The 21,481-nt window shown below is 36.3% G+C and overlaps 1 protein-coding gene across 2 annotated transcripts in view; it reads right to left on the bottom strand.

Moving 5' to 3' along the window:
- LOC134661689 (homeobox protein caupolican) overlaps positions 1–19,636 on the bottom strand; it is a 75,621-nt gene extending 55,985 nt beyond the window's left edge. For both annotated transcript variants that reach the window (XM_063517853.1, XM_063517854.1), the window contains exon 1: positions 18,928–19,636. In XM_063517853.1, the coding sequence (XP_063373923.1) occupies positions 18,928–18,969 (42 nt within the window). In that variant the 5' untranslated portion in view covers positions 18,970–19,636. The remainder of the gene's footprint in view (positions 1–18,927) is intronic.
- Between the last annotated feature and the right edge of the window lie 1,845 nt (positions 19,637–21,481).

The following is a 21,481-nucleotide window of genomic DNA, read 5'->3' as shown; positions in this document are numbered from 1 at the left end:
AGGTCAACGGGAAGTACCCTATGAATTTTGATTCCTTTGAGAGTGTTCATTTTTTCACAGCTTTCAGCCAGCCTATTATGGATAGCTTTATCCATCTTTATCCACGTGATAAAATAACTGTCACTGTTTAACACCGTGGGAAAGAAAGTGACGGACACCGTTTTATCACGCTGTCACGTAGACAAGAACGACCATCATATCCGTACAGGCCTTGGTCACTTTTTCATCCATATCCGTTTAGTAAGAATTTGGTTAAATCGAGTTCTATATATTAATTAGTTGGTACGTGAAATAGTAACAATTCGGGACAAATAACATAGCGCTATTCCTTGGTTTTATCCACGTGGTGCCTCTCAAGTCTATGTACTTACCTACCTAACCTACAAGTTGCGACGAAATTATCAATACTTAGTAATTAACGATATTGCGATAAAATATTGACTCTATTGTTTTTCACCTGGCACTTGATTCCTACTTATACATATAAATATTTTAATAAGGTATTGTCGACCCAGATCCGGCTAAATACACTCATAAAAAACCAAACCGACTCTCGTGCCACATTTTTGTTCTGTAACTTATGTCATCATATCAGTTGGCTAAGCAATTATTTCACCTGATGGAAGTGGATATATTTTTGGAATTTACCGGATATTGCTGATGCGTGTAAATGGCGCGCGAGACACACGGACGCGGAAAATGTACTGTTCGGATGTAGAACGTTGTATGTTTTAAATACGATTTGTTTATATTACCAACTAGCGACCCGCCCTTGCTTCGCATGGGTTAACAAATTATACATAAACCTTCCTCTTGAATCACTCTATCTATTAAAATAAACCGCATGAAAATCCGTTGCGTAGTTTTAAAGATCTAAGCATACATAGGGACAGACAGCGGGAAGAGACTTTGTTTTATACTATGTAGTGATGAAACTGATGAACACAAGCCAGGTGACCACAAAATTCATACGGGACGGTGACACGGGAAGTGTCTAGTCCATGAAAGTCAGAACGTCGTTGTATGATTTTAACAATGCATGCCGGAGTCTGTGTTTATTGTTTATAAATTATTTACAATTACTTGCACAATTAAAATGTCCTACCCATCACTAGTGCCTATGAAGAAATCTGTTATTTTGGATAAATTTTCTCATTCCATCCATCTTTATCACACTCGTTGTTAAAAATAAGGTCGTCTCTTACTCTTTCGGTGTGCGGGCGCTCGTTAGCACGTGCACATTTCTTGCTTGTCCAACCGCGACTAAAGGCAACTTGTCCAATTTGTCACAAGGAAAGCGCTTCAATTTTGGAACGCCTATAACCTATCTTGAGTTAATACATCATTGCCTAATAGGCGAAAAAAAGTGTCCCAAAATTTCCATACATTTTTCGATCTTTCCATTTCGCGACCGCCATACAAAGTCTGTGAAAAATGGTGACGGAATGGAAATAAAAACCGTAGGACACTTTTTTCTCCTATTAGGAGAGAAAGAGCTCGTGATTCTGAGTAGAAATAACATAAAAAATCCCAAATTTGAAAAAAGAGTGTAGGGGACAACAAAAAAAGAACGCCCAGATGAGCATCTCCTGTCATTGCTTTTTAATGTCTTTTTCAATAATTTCCAGAAAGATTTAGGCTCTTCTCTTGGCTGATGCCAGTGGTCACCGTTCACGATCTAGCGCCAATCTTTCTCTGAAAATTGTATCCAATAATTGTCATGCATGCAAATACTTCTTCGCTGTCCACGCTGTTAAGTTATGAATCGGGTTATGGGTGTCCGAGAGGCAATCCTTATCTGCTGTATTAGGAAAGGTTTCTGATTTTCTCTAAATATTACTTCTTTATGTATTTGGTATCCATTAATTTTCTAGTTCGTATTTGTTTATATTTACATATATATACCTATGTATTCATTGTGTATTTATAACTATATACCTATTTATTTATTATAATGTTTATATATATATAATCCATATATATATGTATGCATGTATTTATTTACTTATATTTGTAACAATCTGTATTCAATATTTGCATAATAGCTTTACTTTTAGTTGAACATTTTTGTTTCTGTCTTGTATCTATGAAATAAAATAAAATATTGACGAGATTATGCTAACAACATTTTAACATGTGCATGTAATGTGATATGGTTGACTTTAAGGCATTTACTGATTCTTTTGTGCATTAATAAAGAGGCGAACCGTAAGCCCGTGAGTCGCGCGGCGACGAGGTGTGAACTAATGGTATGTAGGCACCTCATCCGTCGCGACGATGCGCCCACGTCGTAATTGTCCTACATGTGTACCTATTTTAAGTTCATATAATAAACTTCCACGACGGTGGCGTCTGATTAGGGGCGAGACTGACAGATCTGTGGTCGCGACGAGCCTCAATAGCTGTTTATTGTGTATTACAGCCGCCGAGCGTCGACTTCGGGAGTTCGTAATGTTTGTCAACCCGGGCGTATCTTACCGCGTTTGATCATAAATAAGTAGGTACGCACGGAATTAGCGGCTAGTAGATATATATGACGATTATTGGCACGTAAATAAACGAATATGGCCGCGCCGCATACCGTCTCGGCCGACCTCTGGCCAGCACATACTTGTGTGTGCCTTACGCCGAAGCATAAATATACCGTCCCTTAGAATTCGCAGCATCCGCGTATGTAACTGCTAAACACGATCTTTTCGTTCCCGCGTTTGAACGTGAAATATCTTATTATAAACGCAATGCCTTATGGCACCGCATGTCTGTCCTCATTGGCGCGATTCAAATTAATCCCTATTGTAAAGTAAAAAGATTCATATTATATATTGTGTATGAATGCAAGGGCTCTTAATATGGACGGTGTGTCGTACGAACACACGCGCGCTGAGCCGGTTGCGACGTCGGTGTGTGTAACACTATCTCAATCCGTTGCCGTATACGTAACGAGAGACTACAAAATATTACTAACCGCGTGAACGGCACTCCCTTCATTTCGGAGAAATTAATTAAAGTTTCCGAGAAGCGAGGGTCTCATTCACCTAAGTATCTGATTAGGGAGAGCCGGTCGGGGCGCCGGTGCGATCTTAGGTGTCGGGTGTTCGGTGTCACACTGCTCCTCCATCTTCGAAACAATAGCTACGTGTGATTATGTAACTCATTGAGCCCTCGGGGGTTTGTTTTACAACCGTGTCATTGCAAGTGCCGGAATAGCGAAGTTTTTCAAACGATTGGATTGTGATAGACGTAACTGAACTGCACGAAACGATTTACATTATTTTTTGTATAGAAGTATAGTAATTACACAAACTAAGTTAAACATGGCATTCTTTACGCTGGTCGCTCGCGGAGCTCTAAGCCCATATCATATAACATTCTCTACAAAAGAAACTTGCACAACCTTTGACTCATTATAAAGAACAATAGCTCACCATACGAACGGTTACTTATTCATGGTACTTTATTAAAGTTGAAAAAAGAGCACCACCAATCGTTAAATTACGATTCGGAACAAAAAGGGGTCAGTTGAGAACCGACGGTCGACTGGGAACTGCAAAAATGACGAAGATTGTTCAGGGCTCATTATGAAGTTAAATGAACAGTGTTTGGTTTTGTTGCCGGTTACGTGTTCCGAGGCCGAGCACGCGTGTTGGGCCTAGGACGCGTCCAAATCCGAAAGGCCCTAACAATATACCAATATCATAGTCATAATACTGACTTGCTGCCTTCCTGTTGGCTAGGCATATGTGGTGGGGCACGGTCCCGGGCATAAATACTGAATAACTCAACTCCAACTACTAGGTACTTGACAACCATTCAAATTACTAAGCATGTTTTAGGTGTATTATAGTCAAGAGCATCAATTTGCCAAATGTTAACGTCGACTGCGATAGCGACTACCTGGTGTACCCAAGATCCGGAGCAGTCCACGGGACTAGTCATCACATTCTAGGAAATAAGGTTTCTCAGTATAGTCGCGTGAAAAACAAGTCCAAAACATAAAATGCTAATTCTTGAGTGTCCCATATTGACATCGGTTTGATTCTAATAGGTATTTTTAGTTTTAAAAATGAGTGTGAAATAAGTATTTTAAGTAAGTACTTATGTATGTATAATGAAATCAATCAAATCTTTTTGTTCTCGTGCTGTGCTCGCCTTAATTCAGTTCAGCGCGCGGTGTAAAGTCGCTCACAAAATATTAATCTGGAACCCGACTCTCGGTAAGCAAGCCTGACGAGTCGTGTGACCCAAATAAAAACAACTTTGTCACCTTTTGTTCCAGCTTGTTTCGCAAATGAAAATACAGCCCAGCGGCGGGGAAGTCGCGTTTAGCATTTGAAAGCTTCGAGATAAATTAAATAGGCTGACTTGAACACTGACGGATGGAATCAGATTTAATGGAACATGTTGGCTGGTTAAGTTTTAAACAGAATGTGAACTTCAGGACTAGCTTCAGCTTTTCAAAGCGGTGACCTTTTCTAGTAGGTACCTATGGATGACAAAATGTATCAAGCTCATAATAAGTATATCTACCGTGATCTTATTATGTACTCTATTCCACGACATCTTAATTATGGTGAGGTAATATAACTAATACTAGTACAGGCATCGAGGTAGAGTAGAAAATACGCAGTTGCTATAGGTAAGTATAATGTACCTACCTATAGATTACAGCTTATGTATGTTTTAGCAGAATTAATTGATAATATCTGGGTGACGGAAAACATATAAAAACTCGAAAATGCGCGTTTTCCCATATAAGACCTAGCTAGATCGATTTTTCGCCCCCAAAAACCCCCGTATAGCAAATTTCATCGAAATCGTTAGAGCCGTTTTCGAGATCCCCGAAATATATATATATATATATAAATAAATAAATAAACAAGAATTGCTCGTTTAAAGGTATTAGATTATGATTATTATGAAAATCATTTTATTTAAAGTTTAAACTTATGCTTATACCTAAGCTACGTTTCAATTTATCCGGTGTGTCTATAGGTTTCCAAAATATGTTGTTTTACTGAGTTTTTGGCCAGAAAATGAAATAGTATTTAGTAGTATAAGTAGTAATGATAGTACCGTAAAATGGGGTGAGTAGGGACAAAACTGACATTCAAACCTCGATAACATTTTATTTTTACATATGCAAACTGAATGGTGTATATAATAAGTGTTCCGGACGTTTGTATTTTAGTTTAGTTTAGTAGTTCCATTTCATAACTTTGACGATAAACAGGAAATCCCACCTCACCCCGTAGTCCCTCGTAATTGGGGTGAGATGGAATTTCATACAAAGGCGATTTTGGAAGATTGTTGGATCGATTTTTTTTTATTATGAGTATTACTATAGCTCCATTTTAAATTGAAATACATTATTTTTGTAGCAATAGCCTTAAAATCCCATCGCACCCCCCTTTCATCCCTTCTCTCCCCATTCATAACCCAACTCTCCCCGCAAACCCTACTCACCCCATTTTACGGTACAGTGTCGGCATGAAAGATAGAGGCAATATTGTATTTTCGTGTCGTAAGTTTGTTCTTTAGGTACATGTCAGTTATGGATAGTAATTAATTAGTAACTGACATGTATCTAGACAATAAAAATAAATAGTACCTACTTAATTTTGACAGAGATGAATAAATTTTCTTTTTCAACAGTCTCCCGTGGTCCACAAACGCTTTAAAGGGTTCGCAACGTCGGGGTGTATTTTAATAGTTATTTGTTTTACAAGGGGGCAAAGTTGTTGTTTAACCGCTCGTGCTAATATTGATGCCCGAGAAAGCGAACTATTCCAAAATTGAACCACGAGCGTAGCGAGTGATTCGAAAAATTGAATCTTGAGCGTTGCGAGGGTTTCAAAGCACGAGGGTTAAACAAAATTTGCCCCCGAGTGAAACACAAAAATTTTCACCACACCAAACCGAAGCAAATATTAAATGTAAAATATCAAACAATATCAAACCAATCACCCAAATCATTTATCATCCAAAATCATCATTTAAAAGTCAGTTCTACCAGCAAACTTAAGAAAACAACTCAAAATTTGCATTTGATTACTTTGCCTCACATGTGAATTACTGATAGCAAAGTGCAACTTTGCTATCCGTTTTTGAAGTGCAAAGTAAGCCTTTCCGAGCTGGTGTGGTGAAAATTAATTTAAACTCGATAAAAGTTAAAATATTTTTTTAAATTTTTGTTTTATATTATTTCTAATAGTATGGTCTAATGACTGAATGAATGACTGACTGGTCCTTGTTTGTTTTCATAATTGTATGATAGCACGTCATACCTACTTAAAGATACATATTATTATTAATCTTTTAAGTGATGTACAACACTCTACCAAGTTTGCGTTTGCTTTGACTGACGTAAATAAATGTACGCTTAACACACTTGCAACATGACCATTAAGTATGCGCGTGAATTTATACATATTATGTATTTAACTACATACTTAATCACACAATGACCGGTTTATTTTTAAGTTCAATTAGGTAGCGATTTAATATCATTAATAGCAACAACAAAATGGCTGCCGAATGGTAGCCATTTTGTTGACGGCGATACTACTTTTTTCAGAGGGGTGGCAGAATAATAGTCTTGCTCGGTAAACGTATTATTCTGGCTTTTGAGGGTCAATATAAAGTGAGTTTTTAAAATATTGTTTCCTAAGGTCACCCCCTCCACTAAAATGTTTATAAATTTGTTATTGAACTCGCACCGATATGATTCTTTATTAACTAGGTATATATTATATACACTACAACAAATAGCAGGTTATCAGTAGGTAACGACATAGAGTGATTATTTCACTTTAAATAAACATTGCACTTTCAGTTAAACAAGTACCTATCATTATCGTAGTGAACAATATTTTAAACATATACATAGGTGTTAATAATTATTACATAAATTAAATTTATTTTCACGTTTCACATGCAATATTTAAAATTGAGCGCCAAAACAATATAACTCGTTACAAAGAAAGAAAATACACTCAAACAAAACGGTTCTGGAGCGATACTAACTCGATGAGACGTCTGATGGGTGAGGTGAGAAGTAGGCAGTAGGTTTTGAGCGTACTTGAGTATATGGTAGTATTGGTAGTTAAATGATACATTTTATTGGGCGAGTAAACCGACGCCCGCGCATTCTCCTACCCAGAACGCGATTAAGCGTTTACTGCCCATTCTTATACTTAATTGCTGTTTCAAGAAAATTAAAACACGTCGAAGATCTTTGCATTCCCGGACAGCATGTAAGGGTAGGTTTATTCCAAAGAACAGATGTAGTAAAAATCACTGCACATTGATGACCACATTAAGGTAAAAAATGCTTATTGAAATGCTCAAGTTATAGGTACCTAAATAAAACAACTCTGCTTGACTTGTTCATTAAAAATCTGGGAATTAATCTTGACACCTGTTAGAATCATAAACGTATCAAAATAAGTGTGAGCTGTATACCTCGCAAATGAGAAGAGTGTCAGAAAATCTATAGGTACTTATGTAAAATCACTGGCATGCCTTGTGATTTGTTTCAGTTAAGTACTGGATTAAGGATTAAATTGATGTAAATTAGCAAATTATATAATAGTTTTGTGTTACGAGGTCGCCTCGTGTGAACTACTCCAGAGCTACCAGTCAATGCCAGGTCCGGAATGAACCGAGATGTTTTCACACATGCAAATATGTGTCCCAAATCGCCGGACTGGAATGTATCCCACGTCGTCCGTCTCCTGCGTCCAGAGCTATATAGATTTAGACACTCTTTATTATGTTATAATGACGCCCCTAACAGGGAATAGAGAAGTTAAAGATCAAGAAAATATTGTGTTGTCAGTAGTGGAGGCGAAAGCTCGGAAATAATGAGGATAATCCCCTTTGTTAAGGGAGTGCGTCCCTCGCATGAGGCTTCTTATCAACAAGATAGTGAAAGTAGATCGCGCACGCACTGCCCTGCTGCCGGGCATTATCTTTATTAACATTCGACTACTACTCACTTAGGATTTCACCGTTTTAATTATGACCCGAACTAAGTAATTGACAGATAAGTCTGACGAGTCCTATATTAATTCGACAGCCATGAAATTTAATAAACCGTTATCACAGAGCAAATACGGGTGAGCACCGGTTCTAATAATTTGCCAATAAATTAACCACTCAAAGATAATGTGGGAACCATTGGGGAATAATGAATTTATTGGATACCTACATAGTGGATGTTCGCACAAGCAGCGCGGACGGCGCGCGCTTAGCATTTTTGCGCTCCATTCAGTGCCCCCGCTGCTTTGTATCGGCTAAGAGCTCGCAGGCATTCCCTGCACGAGAATTAGGTACAATATTGTTGGCCGCACAACCTTGAGATGGAGAACGAAATACAACATATTAAATTGCTATCGTTTTAATCTTTTAGACCTCTCGCCATCGCCATTAACATGTAGAAATATGTTTAAGACGCGAGGTTGTAAAACTCATTGAGACAGAACGTAACGAGTTCAACTATAGTAGGAAGTTATTTATTTGTACGACTTTAACTGCAATAGGGAGTTATTTATTTGTTGCTAGAATTTTTTTAATTGGTTTTTAAATTAAATTGAGTACTTCTTAAAACTTAACAACGTAGATACCTACTTCATTTAGAACTAGTACTTGATGCCATTTATAAGACAAATAACAATGGCATGATGAATAACTTAAAGAGAAACGTGAAAACATCAAAATTTGTTAGGTGCTTAGAACATTTTTGTTATTAGTCGGGTAGTAATTTTTAAATTTATTAATAGACCAGGTATTTACCATTTATTCCGTAAAAATTACACTCCAGAAGTTTGTCATTCCCGAATCATTATAACTTTGTAATTTAAACAAGACCCAATACATTTATTAGATTTAAAAAGACACTAAGTATAATCATTTTATTTTGTTTGATAGAATTAATATTGATGTAGCGTTGAGTAATAAAATTGAAGTTGATAGGTAGGTACAGTCAGCAGCAGAAGTAGCCAATCGAGTAATGTCCTAAATGACTTACGCACGCGCATGATGATTTTGTAGGTATGTATTCAGTTAATTTTGAACACCTTGCTCGTATAGCAACTTTTACTACTGACGATTCCCAAAAAATAAGTACTTACGAGGGTGAATTGAAAAGTTTTGAGCCTAACCTTTAAAATAAAGACTTGAGTTTTTATAACAATTTTATTTCTCTACATATAGTCTCTAAAACTATCTATAGGTACACGTTTGCCACCTTGCTTCTAACTTGTAAAAAAAAGAATCTTCAAGGTGATCGAAATATTCAGTCACAGCTTCTTGTACCTTCATATCCGTCGAAACGTTCCGTCCTGCCAAGTGTTTTTTTAGGTTCGGGAAAAGATGATAATCAGAAGGGGCCAACTCAGGCGAATAGAGTGGATGCGGCAACAATTCAAGCCAATGCAATGCAATGCAATGTATTTGTGCCTAAGATTTCGCTACAGTATGGACAGGAGCTAGGTCTTGGTGGAACAACACTTTTTTATTATCATCTTCTTCTTCTTATTCAGGTCTTTTTGTTTTAATTTCTTCGTGCAGACGTAACGTAACGTGTAACAGGGTGCAATAGTAATCAGCATTTATGGTTTTACCCTTTTCAAGATAATCAACCATGATGACCCCCTTGCAATCCCAAAAAACTGAAGCCATCCAAACCTTCTTCGCTGATAAAATGGCCATAGCTTTTTTAGGAGGTGGGGACCCTGATTTATTTTCAGCTGAAATTAGTCTCGGTACCCACTTAGCAGAAACCTTAGAAAATCCAAAATCCTTGGTCATTATGTTTGTAATCGCTCATAGGAAATGCCAATCGTCTCCGCTATCTCTGCAACTTTCAACCGCCTGTCATTCATAATCATATCTAGTATTATATTGACATTTTCGTCAGTAGAAGCCGTTATTGGTCTACCACATCTAGGTTCATCTTCAACTGCTTCTCTGCCGCGTTTAAAATCTGCTACCCATCGTTTTACAGTGGCATATGATGGAGCAGATTCTCCTAAAGTCTGGCACGTTTTCAAAAAATTGCTTTGGCGTTAACCTTTTTTTGTAAGTACTTCATAACAGAACGGTGCTCAATTTTATCCATTCTAAAGGAAATCGCGAACCTCTTTTAGTAATTCGATCACAAAATGTGCAATTCTGACAGAATAAAAAAAAAGATAGTGCATTATGATAAAAAAATATGTAAGTCTTACGTCCCAGTATTATTTTTTCCTTTTATATTCATTATCAACCTCAGGCTCAAAACTTTTCTATTCACCCTCGTATTACAGTATAAACTAATGTGTAAATGAAACATAAGGTCAATGTGGCTAATTCCGTCATAGGGACTATTCCGTCCATTAGCGTTTTTCTCGAACAACGAACAAAATTGATAAATTCACATGCAAAGCAGCAATTGCTTTTGGTTTCAGCAATCAAAAGCAAATGGGTTTGTTCCTACGATTGAAAATCAAAGAAATATACGCTCGTGGACGGAATAGTCCCTTATGACGGAATTAGCCAAAGTTACCTAAAGTCTTAAACGAATAACGCATAGACAGATAGTCCCCATACGGCTGACCTGTCAAAAGTGAAGCCGAAACTCGATCGATGTGTGCGTGCGAGGCTCGTGTTTTACGCTCTACGCTTAGCAACACACACACATATATACAAAAACGTGTTGCCAGTATATAGATATTTCTCTCAAAGTGGGGTATTTTAACCACATCCTTAACACTTGGTTATTAATCTAATACCTTTAAATGAGCAATTCTTGTTTATTTATTTATTTATTTATTTATTTATTTATATATATATATATATATATATATATTTCGGGGATCTCGGAAACGGCTCTAACGATTTCGATGAAATTTGGTATGTAGGGGTTTTCGGGGGCGAAAAATCGATCTAGCTAGGTCTTATCTCTGGGAAAACGCGCATTTCTGAGTTATTATATGTTTTCCGAACGAAGCTCGGTCACCCAGATATTAATTTGTATGTTTGTAGATTTGATTTTGTAGCAAAAGCTATTTATGTTCCTTTTAAGGATTTTTTGCATTTCTGTACTTTGTGAAATAAGTTTTCAATAAAAAAACGGATACATTTTGACTATTTTTATTTAAAATGTGCATAAAATAATAAAAATAATACATAAATTTAAATAAAATAATGAAATACTTAAAAATATATATTTTTTATGCAATTATACAAGGAACTTCAATTAAGCGTATTTATTTTAGAATGTAAACGTCATGTCTCATTTTGAGGAAAAAAAAATCACTACACTGGCAACATTTATAAGAAATGACGGCTGAAGAAACTTAAGATTTTTGTATTTACGATTACGTAAAAATATCACATTAAACTCGATACTTACGCGTGAAATGTAATGTCAGTCTGTTTGTTAGGGTTCCGTACCCAAAGGGTAAAAACGGGACCCTATTACTAAGACTCCGCTGTCCGTCCGTCCGTCCGTCCGTCCTTCCGTCCTTCCGTCCGTCCGTCCGTCCGTCCGTCCGTCACCAGTCTGTATATCTCACGAACCGTGATAGCTAGACAGTTGAAATTTTCACAGATGATGTATTTCTGTTGCCGCTATAACAACAAATACTAAAAACAGAATAAAATAAAGATTTAAGTGGGGCTCCCATACAAAAAACGTGATTTTTGACCGAAGTTAAGCAACGTCGGGCGGGGTCAGTACTTGGATGGGTGACCGTTTTTTTGTTTGTTTTGCTGTATTTTTTGTTGATGGTGCGGAACCCTCCGTGCGCGAGTCCGACTCGCACTTGGCCGGTTTTTATAATATGATGCGTTGTGACACCCATTCACTGCACAAACAACCATCTTTCCTGTGTTTTTGATTTTTAAACGGGAGGTGTACACAAACCAATTTGACCTTGAGAACTGCCAGGGCGGTTCGAATACGGTGACACGAGTGCGACGTGACGTCGCACTTGAAATGGCTTCAAATGGTATGTACGAACACTCCATCTGTGCCTTATAAATCTATGCCTAAAGTTATCTTTCTAAAATGACTTTTATTGCTACCAAAAATACACAACCCACTTCAATTACTCCCTTCATTATAGAGAAATAATATCTGTGCAAGACTGCAGTTAAAGTTACGAGTAAACTTGTCCTTATCAATGAAGTTTCTAACAAATCTGACTTCATTGCAACACTCTTTAAATGAGATTTAACAATAAAGATATAATAATTTATCTAAAACATGAAAACTAGAGTCCAATGCGTATAAGATTTTACATAAATATATCTATTGTTGGCCGTTTAAAAAAACTATTTTAAAGAAAAAACCGGACAAGTGCGAGTCGGACCCGGACAAAAAAAATAGAGCAAAGCAAGCAAAAAAGCGGCCAAGTGCGAGTCGGACTCGCCCATGAAGGGTTCCGTATTTAGGCGATTTATGACGTATAAAAAAAAACAACTTACTAGATCTCGTTCAAACCAATTTTCGGTGGAAGTTTACATGGTAATGTACATCATATATTATTTTTAGTTTTATTATTCTCTTATTTTAGAAGTTACAGGGGGGGGGGGACACACATTTTACCACTTTGGAAGTGTCTCTCGCGCAAACTATTCAGTTTAGAAAAAAATGATATTAGAAACCTCAATATCATTTTTGAAGACCTATCCATAGATATCCCACACGTATGGGTTTGATAAAAAAAAATTTTTGAGTTTCAGTCCGAAGTATGGGGAACCCCAAAAATTTATTGTTTTTTTTTCTATTTTTGTCTGAAAATCTTAATGCGGTTCACAGAATACATCTACTTACCAAGTTTCAACAGTATAGTTCTTATAGTTTCGGAGAAAAGTGACTGTGACATACGGACGGACAGACAGACGGACAGACAGACAGACATGACGAATCTATAAGGGTTCCGTTTTTTGCCATTTGGCTACGGAACCCTAAAAACGGTCACCCATCCAAGTACTGACCCCGCCCGACGTTGCTTAACTTCGGTCAAAAATCACGTTTGTTGTCTTTCTGCTGTCTAAATCTTTATTTTATTATGTTTTTAGTATTTCTTGTTATAGCGGCAACAGAAATACATCACCTGTGAAAATTTCAACTAGCTATGACGGTTCGTGAGATACAGCCTGGTGACAGACGGACGGACGGACAGCGGAGTCTTAGTAATAGGGTACCGTTTGGGTACGGAAGCCTAAAAAAGAAGGACCATATTTATCTTCTTACACACACTATTATCTTCTCAATTTGATAGTAAATGTGTCTAATGTAAATCGCGACGTATCTACAATTGTATCGTCAAAAAGAGGCTAAATATTAATTGTTTATGGTTAGAGGACCCGTGTAAACGGTGTTAATTCAAATAAATGGAAAATTAAATAATTGAATGCTTCAAAATTAAGTTAACAAGTGTTTTCCCCGGTTTAAAGTGGTTTTCATAAATATATTGGGCACATACAAGCATATTTTCACATCACCTATTCGGAAAAGGGATTTTTCTTCCCTGCTAGGAGGGATCAAACTGGCACTTTTCTTTCCCGGTAAGAGGAAAGGCCCTTTCCCTTGTCTATTCTAGGACACTATTTTTCATAATTCATTATACATAATATTTTTTATACATTAAAATTTTTTTTGAAACATAATCGTTTCTTCATAGATAGGTGATGTGAAAAGTACCTAGTTTTTGTCAACATGGTAGCAAAATTATTTCCACCGTGGGCGTTAACCTCTAACACTGGAATCCCTCACTACGTTCAGGATTCTATTTTAGAATCCTTCGCTACTCTCGGGTTTTATTATAGGATTCAATGTACGCGCTTGTGACACAATCTACTATTTTGTAACTTAATAACGTGTTACCAAATTGCTTGCACCGTTTTTTTTTTATCGTATGAACATACAGCGTCAAAAATATCTAACATTATATAATAGCTTATAAAAAAGATATATCTATCTATACATATAACAATTCAATTGTGACAGACACTTTTTAGCGCAAATTGTAGATATATATTTGGAAAAGTATTCCAAGTTGGTAAATTAATTTGGTGCCTTGTTTCATCCATTACTATTTATGCTGACTGTACTTGTCTCACCTAACTTTTGACTGGCTAAACTATGTCTAGTTTCCAGTGACATTTATTTTTGAACAGCATTTCTGTCTACATATTTGTCACCGTGGAACTTTGTTAAAAGTTTTGACCAAATCATATAGGAAAAATAATTTTAGCTAGGGAAAACGCTTTTAACTTGTAACGGATTTATTTAGTAATACTTAATATATACCTATATATATATATATATATATATATATATATATATATATATATTATATATGTGTACCTACTTAGAGAATCTAGTAATATTTATACTTTATTAGTGATAAAAAAACATTAAAAAAATTATAATACCTAACATGATGTGCTAATGTAAATATATCTGTAAGGCAGTAAGGTATTTGACTACGAGTCAAATCAGTTTATTTCTCGAACTCTCAAAACGATTTTGCTACTATGGAATTTATATGAAACACTAAGCATGTCACGATCAATTTACCTACTCTTTATAGTTTGATACGGGTTTTAAAATATAAATTGTATCTAAAAATAACTGCTGTCTAGGTTAGTCTAATAATCTTCTGGTGCTTTACCGTAAAATGGGGTGAGTAGGCTTCGCGGGGACAGTTGGGTTATGAATGGGGAGAGAAGGTTTGAAAGGGGGGTGAGATGGTTTTTTAAGGCTATTGCCACAAAAACAATGCATTCCAATTTAAATTGGAGCTATAGTAATACTCATAATAAAAAAAATCGATCCAACAATCTTCCAAAATCACCTTTGTATGAATATATATATAAATATATATATATTATATATGTGTACCTACTTAGAGAATCTAGTAATATTTATACTTTATTAGTGATAAAAAAACATTAAAAAAATTATAATACCTAACATGATGTGCTAATGTAAATATATCTGTAAGGCAGTAAGGTATTTGACTACTAGTCAAATCAGTTTATTTCTCGAACTCTCAAAACGATTTTGCTACTATGGAATTTATATGAAACACTAAGCATGTCACGATCAATTTACCTACTCTTTATAGTTTGATACGGGTTTTAAAATATAAATTTTATCTAAAAATAACTGCTGTCTAGGTTAGTCTAATAATCTTCTGGTGCTTTACCGTAAAATGGGGTGAGTAGGCTTCGCGGGGACAGTTGGGTTATGAATGGGGAGAGAAGGTTTGAAAGGGGGGTGAGATGGTTTTTTAAGGCTATTGCCACAAAAACAATGCATTCCAATTTAAATTGGAGCTATAGTAATACTCATAATAAAAAAAATCGATCCAACAATCTTCCAAAATCACCTTTGTATGAAAACCCAACTCACCCTAAATACGAGGGACTACGGGGTGAGGTGGGTTTTCCTGTTTATCGTCAAAGTTATGAAATGGAACTACCCAAAATAAAATAAAAACGAAAATACAAACTTCCGGAACACTTATTATATACACCATTCAGTTTGCATATGTAAAAATAAAATGTTATCGAGGTTTGAATGTCAGTTTTGCACCTACTCACCCCATTTTACGGTATTTCATGAATAAAATTGTTGTTAAATAATTTATTTTAAATACAGTCAAATACCCTATTCCTGAAACTTGACTACCAAGGTCTACTTAGGTAAAATATTTAGGTAGGTAGGTACTATAATATTTAATAATGATAAAATAATCTAAATAGGTGTTCAAGACATAACAATACTCTTCTTCATATTATGGTACAGTCACGGTTATCAATTATTAAACCGTTTAAGCTAATATAGGTACTTACTAAAACAAAAATATATAAGTAAGTACCTAGTTGTTCAATACTTTTGCCATGAAATGTCCAATGTAAAGAAAACGCTAAATGGCTCAACAGTTACACACCGTGACTGTAGGTAGTGATATAATTTGTTCTAGACTCATAACAAATACTATAAACATAAAATTATAGAACATAATCTCAATACGTCCAATGTGACATTTAAGATAAGTAAATACAGTTTTCTATGTACCATTCTACTGTACCTACATACATTAGACCTAAGTATGGCATATAAGTGTCAATTCATTTGTTTATTCGAAAGGACATCAGCGAATAGCCACGTAGATTATGATCTATGCGTTTAGCCTATGGCCGGGAGGTACCGACAAGCGATAAACGCTCTAACGAGCCGAGTTTTTTGATGAAATAGGACGTTTTTCCTCTGAGCTGCGGAGAGCTGCCAACGTGTAAGCGATGTGGGCGGGCTCTACAACTTGACAACGTTTCATTTCTTCAGTTACTTAAAACCGTAGAATGTTCATGAAGTTTTACCGGTTAAAAAGTTTTTATGAAACTTTGTTTATTGTGAGTAATTGAGTACTATTGAGGATATGATTATAAAGTGATATGATATTATTAATCAGTATTATGCATATTTGAACTAATATAGGTAATAAACATGAAAATAAAAACAAATTAACCAAATTGAGGAAGTATTTCGTTTCAATTTTTTAATTCGGAAATATTTTAAATACATGGCTATTTCTAATACTTTAATAGTACATACCTACCTTAATTAAAAAAAAACACTTTGTCAAATAATTAGAGCAAAGTAGAATACCTATATGAAAGTAATAAAAGTAAAATCTGTATTTAATAAAATTGAAATAAATGACTACAAAAATGTAGGTCCATTATGAAGGCTAACTTTATTCTGATTTTTTTAGTTTTTGTAAATATTATAGAACTTTTGCACTGTAGTTAGGTACCTAATATATACAATGCAATTTTGAAACAGATTCAGATTTGAAAGATGAAAAGAAAATGGGCCACTTCAGAATTTCTATTTAAAGTGACCGGTTTTCAAGATTCCTGAGTGTTGAACGGATTAACCCTTTCAACCAACATAGGAGAGTCGGTAGCAACAGTATGGGTCAAAGTTGAGTCATGCAGCCTCAGATACGCGTATCCGGATGGTGTACGTGTAATACGTGTATCTCTATAGCAGTGCCAATTACCCGATCGGTAATAACAAGTAAGTTGCGCACAATGCCATCCATCACGCTGCCACTCGGCTTGTAACGTTAATCGCGTACATTGTATTGTCGTAATTGTTTATCAACGTGAAAATTCACAATCGTTTGTTCTTGTTCGAAACGCGTGAGTCAATTGTTTTATGTTGGATTTTCCTGTAACTTGTATATAGCGATCATAGTAGGGTTTTTTAAATGATAGCGTGTGGTCATTTAATCCCAGTTTGTAAAAAGAATTGGCTTAGGTACTTATAATTTTATAGGTAGGTACATGTTGCATGACGTAATGTTAGTGCCTACGCAAAAATAAATTATAATATAATTTATGTTTAGAATTACATACATTATTTATTTGTAACACATGCCTACCTACTCGTATATGTAAGTAGTCAGCAATACTATTAGCTTAGCACCTTTGCATAGGTACAAACGTCTATGCAGAGGGGTACCCTGTCTCTGCAGCTGACTGTACATGTTTAAAAACATCTAACGCAAATGATTTACAATGCAATATTAGGTACTCACGCATACTTTTGTTTTAGTGCAGGTTGAAGTGATTTATAATGGGTTCAAAGGACCTCATCTCAAAAGTAATGAATTTGTAATAGGTATTAGGAAAAGTTCAAAATAGTCCCAAGCGCTAATTTTAACGTTTCCACTTAATGAAAACGGACGCCTTCAAATTTAAGTTTCTTATAATTTTATAACGATTTTTGTGAAAAGTAGTCTATGAAATCTGTCCCGCGCCAGCTGGCGCGGTGGACGGGTTGATAGTTTAATTGCTTCCTACGACAGTCTGACAACACCGATGTTTAAACATCGTTTATAGTTATGAATTTTACAGGATCTAATACCAGATAATTACTATAATCAAATCATAACTTTAAAACAATTTAGACTAGCATTTATAGACTAGTTAGGTGTATGAGCATTATAACTAGAATGCAGTCAGTCACTTTAGAATAAATAAATGAATGCTTGTGATTTCTATATAAATAAGCGCAAAAAGCTGTGTTTAATAACTTCATCTATGTATTAGTACTATTAGTGTATAAGATAGCGAAAATATCTACGTAAAATTTATTTATTTTAGACATGATAAAAAGTAAAAACCAATAGGAACGTGATTGTGATAAGACGGCTCTCCTCAGAATCCAATTGCCATTATTCTCCTTAGTTACTAATTGGATGTTTCTAACTTACTAATGAAGGCAAGCAGTGTAAAAACAACTTGTTTGACAATGATGGATACAGATGAAAATTTGTTACGTTATACGTGCTAGATTATTAAAATAATACTGTTTTGTAAGTGAACAATTGTACACGTAATATAAACCAGGCACAGCGTGAGCTCTGCCGGGATCTTGACTTGGAATTAAAAATGTTTATTTATTTGGGCGTAGAGTTGAAAACTTTTATATTTTGACATGAAATGTTTGTGTTTGTTTAGTGAACCATTCGCACGATACCTAGGTGTTTAGGTTATAACGGAAACTTCTAGTTTTACATGTGCCTAGTTTTACGCAGTCAACTTGAGTGTTGCGAATTCGGACAGATAAAAGTAATAGGTAATTATTCGTGTAACATCACATGTCTTCAAATATTGGAACGAATTAAACTGAGTTTTTTTTTTATTTCAATGGGTGAAATGAACAATCCAGACTGTAATAACATATTTTAACTTGAGTAACTATGTCAGCATACCACAACACAGGCTGTTTATTATTAGACAGATTTAACTAAGATCGCTCAGCAAAGAGTTAAATCAAAACTTTTTAGTGATAAATAACTTTTGGAAACTACTTTTATAGAGTTGTTAAATCTGTGTAAAACTTTGAGTAAATACCTGATTGGGCGGAGATCCTCGGAAGGCGAACTGGGACGTCATTTTTCACTTTTTATGAACAATTTAAAAAAAATCCACGTATTTTCCGCGTCACTGTCCGTACACTTCACTGTGTCATGTCTCGCGGGTTCAGCCGGCGCATCCGGCGGTGCAGGCTGGCCGGGCGGCCGGGCGCCGGATCGATGCGTCGGGAGCGGAGCGGACCGCGTGGTGCACGGCGCGTGGTGGCGCGCGCGGCGGCAGTGGGTAATGCGGTAGCTGCCCGCCAGGTGATAGTAATTGGCGCCGCGGTCTCGCTCTGCCGTCAACCGTCCCGCTCGGCGCGCACACGCACACTGCTGCCTGTGTGCGTGCACCTCACCGCTCCTTCTTTTCACGCTGGCGTCGCCGTTTGACCCCGCGCGCTGACGACGCTCTCGATTTTTGCGGTGCGGTGGGTGGCGCCCGCGGCGGGGCGGCCCCCACTTCGGCCCCGGAGGTGGGGGTAGATGCACTCCTTTTTTAAAGCTTCTCTTTCTTTTCTCGTATTTTCTGTTAGTATTGGTAAGAAGCGGTCTCTTTTATTTTATTTTTTACATATTTATTGTGATAATTAACAGTGACGATGCGCACAACGAGCTAGTCGGTCGAAGCGTCGACTTAATGATAGCTTCGCATTTGATTAAAGGTAACCACGACATTTGTAATTTTTTTTCGATTGTAAAGGGGAGCGAAGCGAAGGCACGGTGTGTGGATGTGTACGAATACTTACCTCTGTCCCTGAAAGCGAGCCAATTTAATCTTGCCATTCCCGAAGTTACATGGGTACTTATAAACAATTATCTCTTTCGTGTGATGAGCAATAAATCTGTTTTTAAGCGCTACAATCGCTGATGGGGACCACACCACGCTACTGTCTTATTAAACAGGTACCTAGGCACTTAGTTAAGTACTTAGGTAGGTAAATGTGAATTAGACCAAAGTAATTATAAATGAATATGAAGACGTCGAATTTTCCTTTATGAATAATAAAATATGATATGGTCGAGGAAATCAACAAGACAGGCCGACTGCCTACATAGTAGAGCTCTAGTTCATTGACTCTTCGGGTCACTATACTTACTTACGCCGCGACTTTATCATAGAGGCCGTAACGAAGCCCACACACTTAATTATCAACTTAGTAGAAAATATAATATAATTTTCAGATGAAAGAGCCCAATTAAATAACAAAAAAACTCGAGATGTAAGTAAATAAAAATAATATTTACTTCATTAACTTTACAAGTTATACCTAGTGTACTAGTGACGTCCCGCCATTGAGCGCACTCGAACAAGCGTCGGTCAATCTATGACACCGCAGATTAACGAAATAAAAAGCGCAACGTTCCCAATCGATCTGTTCCCCTCTTCTTTCTTATCGCGCGAATATTTCACACTGCACGCATACCGACCGAAAAAACTCGCACACATATAAAATATTCAAACGGTATAACATAAAATAAATTATCTTAGGTGAGTATGAGAGTGTTTGCGTGGCCCCCTCCCCTGGGCGGGTCGGCGGCGACCAATGGGGCCCGGCGTCGCGCGCCGGTCGGCGCGCACTAGCGCCGCGGCCGCCGTGCCCGCCGCACGCGTCGCCACTATCACCTGTTTATTACAATTAATGATATCGGTACAGTCACGGTCACAAATATGTATAGCCATTTACGCTTTCGTTCCTAATGACTTTTTCTTAATTATTATAAATTTACAAAAAAGCTAAGTAGGATATGTGACCTGGGGGGTATAGGTATTCAAATTTGTAAAATATGATGTAATGCCAATTTGAGATTTGTTTGTGACACATTGTTAAAAATCGGTGCTTGTTTGTACACACAAAAATGGTCCATAAACTGACTTCTGGATAAAGATTTTGTATTACTTTTATTTTATATTAATTTTCTAAAAATATTATATTAAAATTAAATAAAAAAATGGTTTCATCTATAATTTCATGTTTTGCGAAACCCTATCTTTACTGGGCTAATATCAGTTTCGTATTGTTTCACATCATTTCCTTTTTGATCTTCTTTTATTAACAATCAACCCATAAGTACTTTTGGAGATTTATTATCACTAGGTATCTTGAAGTAGGTGCTTTAGGTAGGTAGAAACTTTTAATAACTGGAATAGATCTAAAAAGTCTAGACACTTGTAGGAGAAGGTACCTAATTACAAAGCATGACGTGAATTAGTTATTTCATTGAATTTTAAATAAATAAATAAATATTATAGGACATTATTGCACAAATTTACTAACTCCCACAGTAAGCTCAATAAGGGTTGTTTTGTGGGTAACTTACATAACGATATGTATACATATAATGTATAAATACTTAAATATATATAAAACAAATATACCCGTGTTCATCACACGAACAAATGCCCTTACCAGGATTTGAACCCGGGACCATCGGCTTCAGAGGCAGGGACACTACCCACCCAAGTACCCAAGTAGATTTTTTTAAATCTTTACATACCTATTGGTTTAATAATAAAGTAAAAAACTATAGAGACACAACTGAATTCTGCA

The sequence above is a fragment of the Cydia amplana genome, chromosome Z, assembly GCF_948474715.1.
Source record: "Cydia amplana chromosome Z, ilCydAmpl1.1, whole genome shotgun sequence".
Taxonomy (NCBI): Eukaryota; Metazoa; Arthropoda; class Insecta; order Lepidoptera; family Tortricidae; genus Cydia; species Cydia amplana.
The sequence above is the reverse complement of the archived record's forward strand: the minus strand, read 5'-3'. Positions and strand labels throughout refer to the sequence as shown.